At 50.0% G+C, this 16,516-nt stretch overlaps 1 protein-coding gene across 2 annotated transcripts; it reads left to right on the top strand.

Annotated features, from left to right (window-relative positions):
- The first annotated feature begins 90 nt into the window (after nt 1-90).
- On the top strand, nt 91-16,088 carry TTL (tubulin tyrosine ligase). Of its 2 annotated transcripts, none has more exons than XM_050315232.1 (7): nt 91-473; nt 4,564-4,642; nt 6,344-6,576; nt 8,878-9,013; nt 9,102-9,371; nt 10,326-10,469; nt 12,203-16,088. In XM_050315232.1, exons 1-7 carry the CDS (start codon nt 317-319, stop codon nt 12,318-12,320), a joined length of 1,137 nt encoding a protein of 378 aa, XP_050171189.1. In that variant the 5' UTR covers nt 91-316; the 3' UTR covers nt 12,321-16,088. The 2 variants fall into 2 exon arrangements, 1 of the variants encoding a protein (XP_050171189.1); XR_007628903.1 differs by lacking the exon at nt 12,203-16,088 and adding an exon at nt 10,058-10,183 and having other exon boundaries at nt 166-473; nt 10,326-10,465.
- The last annotated feature ends 428 nt before the right edge of the window (nt 16,089-16,516 follow it).

Here is a 16,516-nt window from a genome sequence, read left to right as displayed (position 1 = left end):
CAGGAGCGATCGAGGCACAGCGGGAAGCGGCGAGGCCGGGCAAGGTGCCCGAGGCCCCAGCACCGCCCCCACCGGCATCACGGGGCAGGGAGGAGCCGGGGCCGGAGCAGGGGGCGGTTCTGGTTCCGGGTCAGTCCCCGCCCAGGCAGGCTCCTCGGGCGGTGCTCGGGGGTGGCGGTCCCGGCCATGCGGAGCCGGGCCGGGCGGCGGCGGCCGCGCAGGGCCCTGCCTGGGCTGCGGCGGGGCCCCGTGAGCCGCCGGGGGTAGGGCGGGGTGCTCCCCTTCCCTCTCCCCCCCCACCCCCCCGCCCGTCGCCATGTACACCTTCGTGGTGCGGGACGAGGGCAGCAGCGTGTACGCCGAGGTGAGCCGGCTGCTGCTGGCCAGCGGGCAGTGGCGGCGCCTCCGCAGGGACAACCCCCGCTTCAACCTGATGCTGGGCGAGAGGAACCGGCTCCCCTTCGGCAGGCTGGGTAAGGGTACCCCCCCCCACGGCGGCCGCCCCCGCCGGCAGCAGGGCCCGGCCTCCCCCTGTCCCCCTGCAGCCCGGGGGCTGCCGCTGTCCCCTCCCCTTCCCGGTGATCCAGCGCCGCAGGGCGGGGTCCTCGCCGCAGCCTCCGCTGCGGGCACGGGCAGGGCGCTCCCCGGCAGAGCCCCGCGGTTCGGGAGGTGGTGCCCCCGGCCCCTGTCACCATCCTGTCGCCTTGACCGCGTACGGGGCTCCCTGTCACCGGGGCTGTCTGTCACCGGGGCTCCCTGTCACCGGGGCTCCCTGTCACAGGGGCTCCTGTCACCGGGGCTCCTGTCACCGGGGCTCCTGTCACCGGGGCTCCTGTCACCGGGGCTCGGCCGCCGCCCTGGCCTCCGTCGCCCAAACAAAGGGCGGGCACCGAAGGGTCTCCGTGCAGCCACCTCCCGACCCCCGGCAGGGCTCTCTGTGGGCTCTGCTGGCGCCAGCCAGGACTCGAAGGATCCCCCTCCCAAACTCCCCGGGAATGGTTTCACCGGTGCCCCCCAGAACACTCCCTGCCCAGCTTGAAGGCTGTGCTGTGGCGAAGCGGGGTTGTGGGGGGGGGTGTTCAGGGAGATCACCCGGGGCCCCCCCATCTGGCATTTGACAGATATTAGGGTCCCAGCCCCCCCGGGTGGAGCCCTGCTTCCCAGACTGCCCTCCTTGTCCTGCAGCAACGTCCTTGGCAGCGTTTGCACCATTGTAGGGGGCTTCAGGCACACAGCGTGGGTTTGTGGGGGCTGCGGTGGTGCCAGTGGCATTCCCCTGCCTGGTGCTGGGCAGGAAGATTGCAGTGCTGAGCTTACGTGTTATGGGGTGTTTCTGGTGTTTGGGACAGGTGGGGAAACAGGTCTAAACCAGGCACACTCAAACCCTCACCCCAGAGTCGAGGCTGGTGGGGATGTGCCTCTGCAGGGCTTGGTGGGAGTGACAGCACTAGTCCCTGGATGCCTGGAGCAGCATGTGGGTAATTCCAGAGGCTCTTTGCATTGTAGAGCCCCACCCCCCTCTGGCCCACCACCTTTTCCCCTGCTACTTGACCCCCACTGTCACACTTGCCAACATGCTGGGCCCTGGGAGCTGCCCTATGCAAGTTTGTCCCATGGCAGACAGGGCTGTCAGCACAGCCACCCTGGCCCTTCGCTCCACTGGATGGTGTGGAGCCCAGAGGCAGGGAGGGGAAGTGCTATGGACTGCCCACAAGCAGGGATAGCCAAGCCAGGCACTGGCAGTGTTGCAGGGTGTGGTGGGAAGCAGGGATGCACTGTCATCTTGGCCCTGTTTTTTTTCTTCCTGGGGTGATTTTGCAGCACTGCTTCTGGCTGCAGTAATGTCAAAACAGGAGGAACCCCCTCACTCCAGCAGCTCTGGGGCAGGACAGCTTTGCAGCCCCTTTTCTTGCAGTAGAGACCCAGCTCTGATTGGTCTCCCAGATTTGCAAGTCACCAGCTCCAGCACCTCTTCCCTTGTCTCCTCATGCATTTGTGAGTGGAAAGTCCCCATCACACAGCAATGCCATCTGGTCACCTTCCAGCATTGGGGTGTCTGCAGCAGTCAGGGAAACACTGAGAGGCTTAAGCAGTGAGGCTGCTCACACGTGCTGACAGCAGGCACAGCGAGCAGACCTGTGCTTTAAACGTGCCCAGCACGGAGAGCCTGCGAGCATCAGGCCTCACTGCAGAACGAGTACCATTCTGTGATGTGAGTGGGCACGCACAGCACATCAAACCATGGTGGGCTTGTGGCCATCTCTTACGAACCCTTTCCATCCTCCAGAAGTTTCCTGGGTGATGGAAGGACCTCAGCGAGCCCCTCAGCTTGTGTTGCCATAGGATACCCAAAAACTCAAACCATTTCTCAGAACTAAGACACATCTATAACCTGTGGAGAGGCACCGTGCTTTGGCACTGGCTTCTTTAAACCATCCTGCTATAGCAGGAACTGGTTGCCTGAAATCAATACATTCAGAGCAAAAATAACATGGTTATTTTGGTACATCTTACAGAAAACTGTATCTTCTCTGGTTCATCGTCCTAAAGCTGTCTTCCTGAGCAACTCTTGCATCAAAGCTGGTTTGGTTTTCCTAAGGGCTCTACTCATTGGAAGCAGAGTTAATTCAGGGAACTGTAGGGATTTACATTACTCAGGGGCTAAGCTGGGTCACTGGGAGAGGGGTAGAAGGGGGGACTCTCATCATGCACCACTGCTGCTATCCAGCTGCAGGGTCCTCTGTTGCTCTCACTGATGACTTAATTCTTGGGGGATTGTGCTCTTAATCTGTGAGTGTCTGCATCAAGCAAAAAAGCAGTTTGTGCTAAGTGGAGGGAAAGGAGGAAGAGGCTGCAGAGGCCTCATGTAGCAGAGGATGCTGGACTGTGCCCTGCTGGCCATGGGGGGATCACCAGTTTGATCAGTGCCTTGGCAGCTTTTTATTCCTGCTAAATGCATGGTGCAGACCTCGCAACACGCCCAAGAACATTTCCCCTCCTGCCTCATGGTCTCTCTTTGTGGCCACCCAGACGCTACATTGCAGCCCACTGTTCCATGGCGATGCTCAGGAAGGCAGTGAGGATGTCTGTCCCCAGGATAAACTGGAAACAAAAGAAACTATGGGGATTTTTTACTATTTTCTTTCAGTAAATTAGTACCTGACCGTACTGGTACTTCAGACACGTTGAAGTGTCTGAAGTTACGGATCTTTTCTGCAGGATGATTCTCAGCTGTCTTGTATTTAAAGATTTGTGAATAAAAAAGTGACCAAGGTCAGGGACGTGACTTTGGGGTTGAAAATAGATATTCACGCTCTGTGATCTTGCAGCTGCCTGGTTGTGTTTACTCCAGGCCTTTTTTCCCAGGCGAACACCAAGGAGAATAACTAAAACTCTGAATCCTTTTTCAAGGTTACAATCCACTCCCACATGCCTTTTTTTTTGGGAAAGAGGGTGCTGGTGGAAGTAACTCTGATGCTTGGGGGATCCCCCTGGTCCAAGGTCATTTCAAACCAGAGCAGTTTTCCATTGTGTTTTTCCCTATTGATGCACTTGTCGCTGTCGCTGGTGACCCGGGTATTGCCCTAGGCATCACTCGCCTCTTGCACATCATCTGTGTTCATTTGCACTGGTTGTGTGGGAGAGGCTGTGTAGTGTTACCCGTCAGATACTCGCTGCCATCGTGTCCTTCCCAGAGAGCTTCCAGCTGAGCACAAGTGTTTGTGTAGTGTGAGCAGGTGAAAGAAGGCAGGCTGTGGTGAGGAGTCCAGTATTGGTAAGGAAGTGCCCATCTGTTTGGCACTCTGTGGTATCTGTGTGGTATTGGTGAGGCAAAAGCTGGATACAGGGACCAGTTTGGGACTTTTCAGTGCAAGAAAGGCTTAAGACACCCTGGAGTGACTCTAGCAGGGGCCACTGGGATAGTTAAGGGGACACAGGATGGCAGCCAAGCACTGGGACAAGGATTTACAGAAGCAGTATGATCTTCTTCCTTAGAGATACTCAAACTTTGACTGAACAAGAAGTTAGAGCAGAGACTCCCAGAAGTTTCTTCCCACCTCAGCTATCCAACAGGTCTTGCTGCTAGAGGGAAGGAAGATTCCAAATCTTTAAATGTTTCCCAGTGTTTTGTGATACCAGGTCCAAGAGGGACAAAGAGGCCTTTGGCTAAGATGTGATCTTTGTATCGTGATGTGCTTCCCTGCATCCTCCATCTGCATTTAACAGTAACTGAAATCTTAGTTTTCAAAAGCTGCCACCAGCAAATGGAGAACATTTTTGGGTGGTGCTGCCAGTTCGCAATGTGGATTAGGAAATAATTATTTTCCTTTGCAAAATGGATGTGTCAGATTAAAACAAATGGGTAAATGCACGGGGTTTTGCAACTAAAAGAAGGAAACCACAGGAGCCAGTACCAGCTTACAACCTGTTTCTATAATGCAGGGCAAGGAAACAACCTCGTTCCCCCACCTCCATAGTGCACAGGTTCTTTTGCACCAAGCAGTTGTTTTCCCTTTATTAACTGAGAAGTTTGTCTGACCTCTTTTTTTTTCCATTTCTTAGGCCATGAACCTGGACTTGTGCAGCTGGTGAATTACTACAGGGGAGCAGACAAGCTGTGCCGCAAAGCATCTCTGGTGAAGTAAGAAATTCACTGACATGTTACATGGACTTGACAGTTTTTCTTCTAACCCTTGTTGAGTGTTGGACCTGTTTGGGGGGTATTTCACAGAACAGCTGCCCTGGGAGTGTTCTGCCATGTGCTGTCTTCATACTCCTGTGCTGGTCTTTAGAGCTATCTGTGTACACAAAGGCGTCTTTGTAACTTCAGGGGAAATGCCATTTCCACTGTGTTGTATCTGCTTGAAACCATAGACTGTATTGAATCAGATTAGAGCCAAATCAAAAGAAAAAGAAGCCCAAACATATCTGCTCTTTTTCCTTGTAGACATTTAATTAAAACCTACTGCTTTTATTCTCTGTTTCATGCAGAGATGAGACAGTAATATGCTTTTAGCTAATCAGATTTGTTGGTCAAACAAGTGCTCGGAGACATTTCCAGGAAGAGCTCTGGGAGTTATTTCTGCATGACCTGCCATGCCAGGGTCTCCTGGGGAAACATGGATGAGCTTTCATTGTAGATAACCCTCGTCCCTATGCAAACTCTGCAGCCGTTAGGGCATCTTCATGTCAGAGCTCTTGGTCTCCTTCAGGGTTTGATTCCACATGAGAGTTTGTGCTGCCTCTCACTGCTGCAGTCCTGCAGACTGCGTGCTGATCCAAGGCCTCTCCTTCCCCTGAAAAGAACCTGTTTCCAATTGCTTCTTTGGCAGTGGTAATGGCGTTTGTCAGAAACTGGAAGAGTATTTTTAAACAAGCACCCAGGGCGCTTATGAGCTGGATTTCTCTTTGGCCTACTGTCTAGAGGCAGTGCTGAAAGCAGCTGCACACCTGTTTGTATCACCTGGAGCTTGGCTGAGCTTTCTAACTTCACAAATCAATGATGCATCAAGGTACTTATGAATCCAAAGACAAATGACATTCCTCAGGCTCCCAGGGTGTCACTGACTGACTACCATTTCAACAGGAAAGCACAAATGCACAAAGACAGTCAGCATGTCATGAGCTCTGCTTTTGGCCTCAAGCAAAGCACAAAACGTTCCAAAAGGCAGGCAGCTCCCTTGACAGTGAAAGAAAACAGGCCTGGGCTCTGCTAACAGGAGTTCACTGGCATCTCCAGCCATTACTGGTAGGAGGGGTGTGCCAGAGAGATTGGAGACTGTGTGGTGCAAGGGGGATCCCAGATACCTGGGGATGTGAAACATGCAGCCATGTCCTTGCTTTCAGTGGTCTTCATCCACAGCTGGGACACCTGGTGAGATGTCAGTATGAATGAGACCAAGGACTAAGCACCAGCACAGAGAACATTACTGCTCTGGCCTCCCTTTTGCCAGTTGTGATCACTGCGTCCTTCCTGCCCTGATCCGTGTTAGCAAACACACCTCCTCAATTCCCTTGTGCAGAGATGATGCAGGGAATGCACCACAAGCCCTATTTACATGGAAACTTCTCAGCTGTTAGTTTTGTGGGTATCAAAATGTTTCATGAAAGCCTGCAGGTTCTGAATCAAAGAGTTAGTGCTTGGCTGTGAGTTGGGGTTGCTATAGTATCTTTAGGAAAACCATAATTTCAAGGGTCTAAGGAAAATACGATAATTTAGGACAGACTATCTGTAAACTGCTATTCCTCATCGAGCAAAAAACCCAGTTGATGGTTTTGTTCTTATTAAATCACCCCATGCGGGTGGGAACACTCTGGAGATTAACAGTCTTTCTTCACCCAGGCTAATCAAGACAAGCCCTGAGCTATCAGAGTCCTGCACATGGTTCCCTGAGTCATATGTGATTTACCCAACAAACTTGAAGACTCCCGTGGCTCCGGCACAGAATGGAATTCACCATCTCATAAACAACACAAGGACAGATGAGCGGGAAGTCTTCTTGGCAGCTTACAACAGGCGGCAGGAAGGCAAAGAAGGCAACGTGTGGATTGCCAAGTCCTCAGCTGGTGCCAAAGGTTCATTCTGCAGCATCACGAGTTATTTCTTGTTATTCCTTACTCTTTACATGATCCATAGAGTCCCGGGGTTTGGCTGAGCCAAGCTGATATCCAGTCTGTCTATGATGGGCTTCACTTACTAACCCTATGCCAGTCAAACCAGCACAGGGCTCTCCTTTATCTACTTGGTGGCATGGGGCTCCTGTCAAGCATTGTAATGTGCACATGCTACCCAGAACATGCATGGCAGTGAAAGGGTCTCCATATTTCTACACATGCGCCTCAAAGGATGGGAAAGTGCTGCAAGGAGAAGGCAGTAGGTGAGGAAAATGGGGAGAGCAGGAGGTAAGGGGGAGCAGAACAGGGTATGGAGAGGAGATCAGCGGGCAGGACAGCAGCCATCAAGGGCCAGGAGTGCAGCTCCCTGTTCTGCAGCTACGCCTGGCTTCACCTGGGTGGAAATCTTGCTTGTCTTTCAACCAGACTCAGATGTCTGGTGTCAGTGGCCTACCCATGGTCACACTGAGAGACTGAGCAGCCATGAGCTCAGTACACTGAAATTGCACCCAAGCCTCAGGGGAAGGTACCAGAGCAAAGACAAGCAATGCAGTGTCTGTATGTCCCTTTAGTTTGAATAGGGCAGTAGATACCCAAGTGATCATGTGTCCTTCCTTGTTCCAGGGTCATTACGTCACTCGCTCTACAGAAATAATGAGCTATGAGGTAGCTGGACACAGCTGTAGATGCAATGCTTTGAAAACTATGTGCTGTCTGTTACTTATAGTGTTATCATGGGCACGTTATTAGAATGGCTTCATTGAAAAACTTACCTTGCCATGTGTGCAGCAGAGCCCAGTCTGGCCTTTTCAAAGGGAACAAGCTCAGGTGTATTACTCATACTTGCAGAGTCATTTTTGATCCAGTCTCGCAAAAAGAGAATGTGAAAGCCAGAGGTGGCCTCCTTTGCTGGTCTGCTCTCTTGGCTGTTACCAAGAAGTATCAGAAGAGTATGCTTATTTTCATCAGGAACGAAGGGGAGATAAGTCCTTTTGTTATGCCAGTGATGGAAAATGTTTCTGCGTGGTAAACTGTCTGACAAAAAATCAATCTGGGTAATTGAAAAGGCCATTGCTGTGGTCTGCTGCAGGGGAAGTTTATATTCTCCACATACTTGATGTTCAAGTGTGATCCCATCTTTTCTGCACTAAAGCAGAGTAGCTTTTTGTATTCATCAGTGTGCTGCTGCAAATTAAAGTGGAAGGCAGACCCTCATGTTAATCTTTTAGAGGAAAGTTTTAAGTGTCTGGGGATTAGTTCTGATGAAGAAGAAAGCTTGTTGACATTGATTATCAAGACAGATAGAGCTCAGGCACAGCCCCTGGCTTGGGACAGGTCTAGTGGAAGCTTCATCATTTATCAGTAACCGGAAAATTAAAGGTTTTGGATGCCCTGACTTAAAAGTTGAGATGTTTCAAGTGTGGCTAGAGGTTTAGGTCTTTTCTTTGAGAGAAGGAACAGCTGCCCCACATAAGCTGCTTTGCTGCCTCACTGGATTGCTGACTAGGTGCACAGTTAAGCTAACCCCTCCTTGATTTGCCATCTGTCCAGTGCAGAATGGATGCCTGATGATCTTCCCACTGCAGGGGCTTTACTGGCTTACAGGGATGTTGTTTCCCTTCTTCCTCCAGTGCACAATTGAAGTTGTGCCAGTAGGAGTTTCTGCCTGACTCTGCTGTGATCAGGGGACTAAAAAATCTTGCCCTCTGCATAAAGCATGGGTGAGAAAGATACTTTGGTGACAGGACTTCCTTTCAGTGGAGGATGCTGGGGTGAATGGGAGGTCAGTAGGGCTGAGAAGCTGTGACTCAGGTATGCAGAGCATGGAGCATTGAGAGTACTTGCAGGGCTGTGTTGACAGTGACCTTCAGAAGTTATAGCTAGGAGCATTTTCCCATTGGACTGTCCTGTCAGTCCCTGCCTGTGCTCCAAACCTTTATTATACCTTCAGTGCCCCCTTGAAGTGTGGGAGTTTTTGCACAGTATTTCCTCCAAAACACTCAGCACAAAATTAAGACTAAGTCATTTGGTTTAGTCCAAAAAGTCCAAACTAAACATCTGAAGAATGGGCATAGTGCCAGAGAAGTATTAGATAACTTTAGCTGAGCTGACTTCTCCCTCATGCCACCGCGCCATCTATAGGTTCTTGCATGTTGCATGGCTTTTTGGGCAAATGAGCCATGGTCCACTTGGGGCCTGAGAAAGCTCCAGCAAAGGTAGAATGGTCCTCTACCTAATTTTGTCTTCATCTTTCTGTGCCAGGAGAAGGGATCCTGATTTCTTCAGAGGCTACAGAGCTTCTGGACTTCATCGATGAGCAGGGACAAGTGCATGTGATTCAGAAATACCTGGAGAATCCTCTCCTTTTAGAGCCAGGGCATCGCAAGTTTGACATCAGGTAACTTCTGCTTTTGTAATACCAGCGTTCTTTTCATGCTGTTTCTTTTTGAGACACTGAGACTGGGGTTTGTTCTCTTGTCCCTCAGGAGCTGGGTTCTCGTGGATCATCAATATAATATCTACCTCTACAGAGAGGGTGTCCTGCGGACCTCTTCCGAACCATATAACAGTGCTAATTTCCAGGACAAAACCTGCCACTTGACCAATCACTGCATTCAGAAGGAATATTCCAAAAACTATGGGCGATATGAGGAAGGGAATGAAATGTTCTTTGAGGAGTTCAACCAGTATCTGATGGATGCCCTGAACACAACGCTTGAGGATGGCATCTTACTGCAAATCAAACACATAATAAGGTAGTCAACTGCCTGCTGCATAGGAAAACGTAACCCTTCAGTGACAGGGAATGTGTACAGACAGCTGGGAGAGCAGACAGACCAAGAAAGGAAGAGTTTCAATTGCTTAAATTTAAGATAAGGCCATAAATACCCCAATGTCATTGCTCAATGAAAAGGCACCTCAGTAGGTGCTGTTTCCTTAGCGGTAAGTGTCAGTATGTCTGCATTTTGCCAACTGTGGCTGGAGAAGGATGGGAAGGGAAGGGAAGGGAAGGGAAGACAGCAGGTCAAAAGACAGGGCTAGGAGAGGTTGAGATTATAAAAGGTATGAGGGGCAAGAGAGGAAATGAAGCTGGAGTCGAGTCTGTGGGGTTTTGATGCTTCCCCCACCACCAGCAAGCAGCAGCACATGGCATTGGCCTTGGTCATCATACTCAGTCCACAGAGCCAGCTCCCTACTAGGCACAGAAAGTGCCTACAGAGATATCAGAGATCACAGTGCTTTAGAGAATCCAGGTCTTGACAAAGCAATCCTTAATGAAGGAATTTACTTTGCAAGTACCCCATTGCTGTTGATTGCACCGAAAGGACATGACAGAATCTTTGAGGGACTTGGAGGCAAATGAGTGTCCAGTGGCAGTTCCTTAGGGACCTGCTGCAGCCCTTTGTGGCTCCAGGCTCTAATTGCACACCATGTTTTTCAGTTTGCGTGATGCAGTACTGAGGGAGGATGCTGCTCTCCAGCTCTTTAGGAGTTAATTCAGGGGTGTTCCCATGTGTATTTTCATGGTTGGAGGACCTCACTTGCAGGGACCTGGTAACCATGGCAGGTATGGTATATAGCTTGTAACTTGGGGCACTTTCAGGGCAAACCCTTTCACCTGACTGTGTTATGCATATGCCCTCGGAAGCTGCAGTGCAACAGGTGTCCACAGGGCTCTTAATGCTGAGTTTCTGTTTTTCCCTTCACAGAAGCTGCCTTATGTGTATAGAGCCTGCAATCAGCACGAAGCATCTTCACTACCAGAGCTTCCAGCTCTTTGGTTTTGACTTCATGGTGGATGAGGAGCTGAAGGTCTGGCTAATAGAAGTCAATGGGGCCCCAGCGTGTGCTCAGTGAGTAATCAGTTCCTATAATACTCTTGTGATGCCACCATTCACATGAGTCACCCAAAACTTGGCTATGTCCCAATTCTAGGTGAAAAAGGTGGAAGAAAGAGAATTAAAAGGGAGTTTTTCAGGCTAACCCACATTGGATACTGCTCTAAGTGCTGTCAGTTTGGGTTCATTGCTCCTGTCTCTGTGTTTGGTATCCTCCGGCTTCTTTCCTGTTTGAGATGGGGCACTAATCTCAGTTTTTGAACAAATGGGTTTGAATATAACTTGGGTCATTTTTATTACTATTGGGCTGAAGTTATGTTGCAGATTTAATGCTTTGGGGGTCAGATTGTTTCTCAGTCTCCCTTGTGGAGCCACTGAACACGTAATAAATGTGTAGCATCAAGGATGGCGGCTGGAAGTGAGTGACTAAATTTGCAGGCACAGGACCCCAGAGCACACAGTGGATGCTGCAGACATTGGGTCAAAGCTTCCACTAGCTACAGGGAGGCTGGGACAGCCAAATAGCCCTGGCCATGAGCATCTTTGCATAAGCACAGTGGGAAGTGCTCTATTATGTGATTGAGACAACTGCAGGAGACTAGAAATCTTTGCTAAATGAGCACCTGTATCATATAAAACCCTGGCAAAACAGAACAGGCTGTACATCAGTACACTAGAATTTGATCAGATTAGATGTAGATTAGAATAAATTAGATTAGATCACCACTAACAGTAAACAAAAAGTACTGGTCAAATTTACCAGGCAGCCTGTTCAGCAGCCTTTTCAGGGATAGGGCTTGGGAAGCCTTCTTTGTCCAGAATGCCCTGTGCACCTTGGTGCAATACTGCCTTGCACCTCCTTGTGTTGCTGTATGGGTAGAATTTGGCTGTTGCTGGGTGGATTTGGATTGCAGCAGTGCCCTGTTTGTTTTTTGCCTCTCTGGGCACTTGGAAGATACTGAAAGCAGCTGAGGTAGGTTTTGGCTGAAAAAACATCTTGCTGTCATGTAGCCCCAAAGGCATGGAGTAAAGGAAAGACAGCCTTGGTACTAAATATGTTCCATATGCCAGCATGCTGAGGGAGGTTACACACGTATTGCCTTCAGCAGAAAATTAATCTGTTGTTAACTCATCTCAAACACCTTGTCTCTCTTCTCCCTAATCCTGCTCTGGATAAGCTGTGCTGTGGTAAAACACATCCCACGCTTCTGGGGGTCCTGTGAAGCTTCTGTACCTGGTCACAAGTTGATGTGAACAACTTCACCCTGGCACGGCATTTCATCAAACCATGAATGCATCAGAGCAGTCTCTCTGGGGCACATCCCCATGTGAATGGGGTCTGGTGTAGTAAATCAGGACTCCCTGAGTTGGAAGGCTGGTACAGGGGGTACTGAGATGTCTGCTCCCAAACATCTTGTGGTGGCTCAAGTCTGGGGTCTGAGGATGTGGAGACTCTGCTCGGTAGCCTGTCCTGACAGTAAACATAGATAACGGGATTTGTGGTCCTATCTGGCAGGGAACAATATTAGGAATAGGATCACCATTGAAAAAGAAGATGGTTGCTGGTGTAAGCAGGAAGGAGATGGAAGAGATGCTGCCCTCCTCCTGTTTGCCACCCTGCTACTCCTTGTAATGGGAGCAGGATCTTGTAGATCCTGCCAGGAAAATGCATGTCTGTATACAAATTGCTTGGGGGTCTGCTGGTTTGTCCTGCCTGGGTATCTGATTTTGTCTCTCTCATCTCTTAGGAAGCTGTATGCAGAGCTCTGCCAAGGAATTGTGGACGTAGCCATCTCTAGTGTTTTCCCCCTCAATGACACTGGGCAGAAGATGAGCCAGTCATCATCGATCTTCATCAAGCTGTGATGACATCAGGACTGCCACTGATGTGAACAGGGAGAGACTGCGTCCCTGGGGTCAGCACATTTCGGTGGCCTATCTCAGTAATATGCCAAAAAGTGATAGAGACAGGCTTCTTATTTTCTTGGAAACCACAGGGAAAAACAACAAACAGGCATCCACTCAAAGCTGTGATTAGCCAGAGCTGCTCAGATAACTCTGCCTGCATTCACCAAAATCCACTTTAGAAACAGCTTCTGTAACTTTGATATCTGAAACAAATCTCTCTGGGAGAACAACAAAATAACCTTAAAATGAAACTCCGACAGGGATACTGTATATGCTCTATTAGTTCCTCCTTTTCTATAGAGATATCATTGGGTTTTTTAAGGGAACTGAGCAAAGAGAACGATGAAGTTGTCCTCCTGCTGTGTTTGTTCCTTCCTCACCTATTGCATCATTAGTGCCTTAGCTCCACTCCAAATAGGTGACTCCTTTCCTTTGTTCCTGCTCTGTTACATAGAAAGGAGCAAGCTCTCTTGCATTGCAGGGTGCCTAAAACCAGGAACAACAAGAATTCTGTTTCCTTAGGTCATTTTCCAAGCTGGTTGGCTGAACACCTAGGCAATGGCTGGCAAAAGGGCGCTGAACTGCAGGCAGTGAATTAACGCAAGGAAGGAAGGCAATTTTGTTTATTTATAGCTATCCCTTTTCCTACTGAGATTTGAATCAGTGTCTGTCCCAGTCTGATGCAGTTGAATTCTGTTTAAAAAAGGTAGAGAGACCCCCTGAGAACTCACTTGCAGCCTGTAGGATTTCTAACATCACTTTTGTGCTGAGTTTTCAAATACCAGAAACCTGATCTCAGTTTCTTCTGAGACATTGTGGTGAATTTAAGTTCTTCTCTCAGCTTTCACCTTCATGATTTACTTGAGGCTTGAACCTGAAACCTTTCAACCCAAGTGATTTTTATCCTGTTTGATCCAGCCAATTTTATTCTCCTCCATTTGACAAATATTGTGATCTTCTGCCATGAACACAGTCCACAACTTGGTCTCAGCTAGGGGGAAAGTGGGTGAGGTTTTGTAGACCAGGAGAAAGATTCCTGTTTGCCACACAACTGGGAAAGCAAGTGTTCTGGGGGGAAGGGGAGTTTAAATTCCTTGAGGTCTCTAAATTTCAGAGCTAACGTCTGCTTTGAGTATAACCTAAATCCCTGGCATATTGCCCACCCTGTGAAATGTATCTGAATTTTCAGTGTGAGCCCACCAGATCCCTCTTAAGACAGAGCTCTTTGCAGAGCACGGTGGCACTTGTAGCAGCAGCAAGCCTTGGTGGGGTTGTTGGGAGCTGTGTTTTGCTGCCTCTGGCAGGGAGAGATGGTTGGCACTGAAATCACCTGGTTCCTGCTGCCCAAAACACACAAACAAGAAGAGACTGTGGAGGTTACAAGCTGCCTGTATATAATGGGAAGTGAATTGAGCAATGGGATTTCTTGCCTTCCTCAGAAGATCCTAGTGTTTTGGTGTACTCATCTCGTGCCTGCAGACGATCCTGGCACCTTTCTGTAGGCAGGACTGAAGCATCCGGGCCTCCCTGGAGAGATGCGTTTTGATCGTGCTGTCACAGGATGACCATTCATTGCAACACACCCTGAATCTACAAGTGGCACTGTTTGACACAGGGCCACTCAAATCCAGGAGGGAACGGAGTGCTCAGCAAAACCCTGTGGAAGCATCGCAGAGAGGGCACATCCCGAAGGACCGCACAAGCACCTCTGAAGTTGTCAGCACCCTGAAGCTACACGGATCTGCATCTGCGGAGTGTGTGGTGGATGCAGAGTGCACTGGTGCACGCAGGGAAGTGACAGGGAGCAGGACCTGTGTGAAAAGGGGGCTGCAGCGTGGTTCCCTTGCACTGCAGGTGCTGGCAGGTGGCTTCACTTCTAGTGAGGTGCTGAATGCCAGGTCTGGTCTTTGGATGTGGGCCTCGTGGATGTTCAGAAGGTGGACCATGAATGAATGCACTGGTTCATGAGATGGGAAGTGCTGGGTGATAAAGTGGGGAGAGGGGTATGGGGGAAGGAGTGGTTGAGGTTTTTAACCTTATGATAGCACATAGGTGTAAAAATTTCACCGCAGTCCAGGTAAAACATAGCGGTAACATGCCAAGGTAAAATGTAGTCTGTTAAGGGTTGTTAATCAACTTGCAAAGTTCACCATGTCTCCATTGACATTTTCATGTTAGCTTATGTGAACTTAAGAATTACACCTTCTTGCCCAGCAAAGGGAAGATCTCACAGCAATTGCTCTCATCGAGGATGTGCCTGAGGTGACAGCGGGGCTCTAGGGCAGATGAGCAGAGTGTGAAGTTTGAACAGAAAATTCTCCCCATCACAATGAACCAGAAATGCTTGTTTTCTGGGGTGCTAGACCCATCCTTTTCCCCTAAAAAGGGAAGGGGAGCTTAAGTAATGATGATGAATCACTCCCTTACTGCACAGTAACATGAGGTTCTCGGCTATGTAGCAGGATAAGAGAGAGAAAGCTGTGGCCCCCACTGGAGCAGCTGCTACCACCAGCAGGAGCAATGACTAGGGATCTTCTGCCTAATTCCAAGGCCTTTCTTTCCCCCTTTTTCATCCCGGATTGATGGTGGCAGATTAACAGCTGGCCATTTTTGCTGTTCATTTGAAAGTGGGGCTTCAGCTTGGCAGTAGAGTCATGACTACAGGCAGTGCAGTTATTCATACCCTGCCTTTTAAGCTGGGCATGGGGGAGGTAGTGATTCAGGAGACTTCAATCCTCTGCTGAATTTTTCAGCAATAAGCAACAGCCTCTCGAGGAAAATGTGTGTATTTTCCACCTTTCTCTCAGTGCTCCCCAAAGTAAAGCACAGAATGTAAATTATAAAGGATAGAGAGCACAACGCCTAAGGTTTTGCCCAAAATACTAGCTACAAGGTGGAGTAGAGGATGTGTGTGTGGCTGAGGCCTGAACATTGCAGCCAAGGGTGCACCTTGCAAGTGATACTCACAAGCCCCTGTGAGACTTTTGTTTGTTTCTTTTTTTAGGAATATACAACAATAAATGTTTTCTAGCTTATTTCAGCTAAAAGGTCAATAGAAAAGGTCTTACTCTCTTTCCTGAGCTTTCACCCAGGATGGTGCTGGGTTCCTAGAAGACATTTACCATATTGCAGAATGTCTCTAGTCCTAGTTGTATCCCTTCATGTCATCCATGAAGGATTTCTGGCTGTGTTTTCCAGCAGGGTCTGGGTCTCTCTGGACTCTGGGTTTCAGATAACTCTGATGTGGCTTGTTGCATATAAGTTAGTCATGGTTATCATGCAACAGCTGTTGTGTTTCTGCTGAAATCTGATGGCTGGCCATAGTCCACAGAGAACGCTGGACAAGTCTAAGAAAGGCTAAAAAGCTGCTTTCATCTAGGTGGCTGTGGCCGGTGCCCTTCAGGACTGCTTGTATGTCCCTGCTCCCAGCATTTGTTGTTCTCCACGCGCAGCTCTCCCTCAGGAGAGCAATGCTGTGCCATGTGTAGGTCCATAATCATATCCATTGACAGTGTCTGCTGTGGCAGCCCTGGGGAAACCCTGTTGTTGAGAGGATGGTGGGGTACATTGGGCGCTGCCAAGCTGGCCGCCTGCCAGGCTCTGGATCCTGTCCCCAGCTGCTCTCACGTCAGCATGTGCGTGTGAGGCTGGCAAGTGCCTGAGTTAGTAGATCTCCAGTGACTATCCACATCTCTCCTAAACCATCATTAAAACATGCAAACCCCACAGGCTGCCGTGTTTCCTTGGGGGCAGCGGGTCCCTGGAGAGTCATGCCCTGTGGGTGCATGTGGTTGTTTCCCGGGAGATGGCCCACCCCTCATCTCGGGGTGACAAAAGGTGAGACAGCAGTGCGGCATGACAGAGCTGGCCTCACCTGCAGGTCTGTCCCAGCACGGGTGGGAGCTGCGGGGGTGGTTGGGGTGTGCGGAGGGGGCAGACAGCCATGGGGGTGACGGGGTGTCAGAGCTTTCGTGCCCCGGGGCGCGCGCGTCTGGGCGGCGGGGGGACACGAATGCAGGTGGCTGGCGAGCGGGTACCGGGAGCGCCTGCTGGGGCGGGGAGCGTGGCTGCTGGAGAGCCAGGTGGGGTGGCTGAGGGCGGGCTCGGGCACAGGGACATTCCCGGGATAGCGCCGCTGGATCGGACGCGCGCCG

The sequence above is a fragment of the Myiozetetes cayanensis genome, unplaced genomic scaffold, assembly GCF_022539395.1.
Source record: "Myiozetetes cayanensis isolate MyiCay16 unplaced genomic scaffold, myiCay2020 scf2-11, whole genome shotgun sequence".
Taxonomy (NCBI): Eukaryota; Metazoa; Chordata; class Aves; order Passeriformes; family Tyrannidae; genus Myiozetetes; species Myiozetetes cayanensis.
This window is presented reverse-complemented; position numbering and strand designations above follow the sequence as displayed.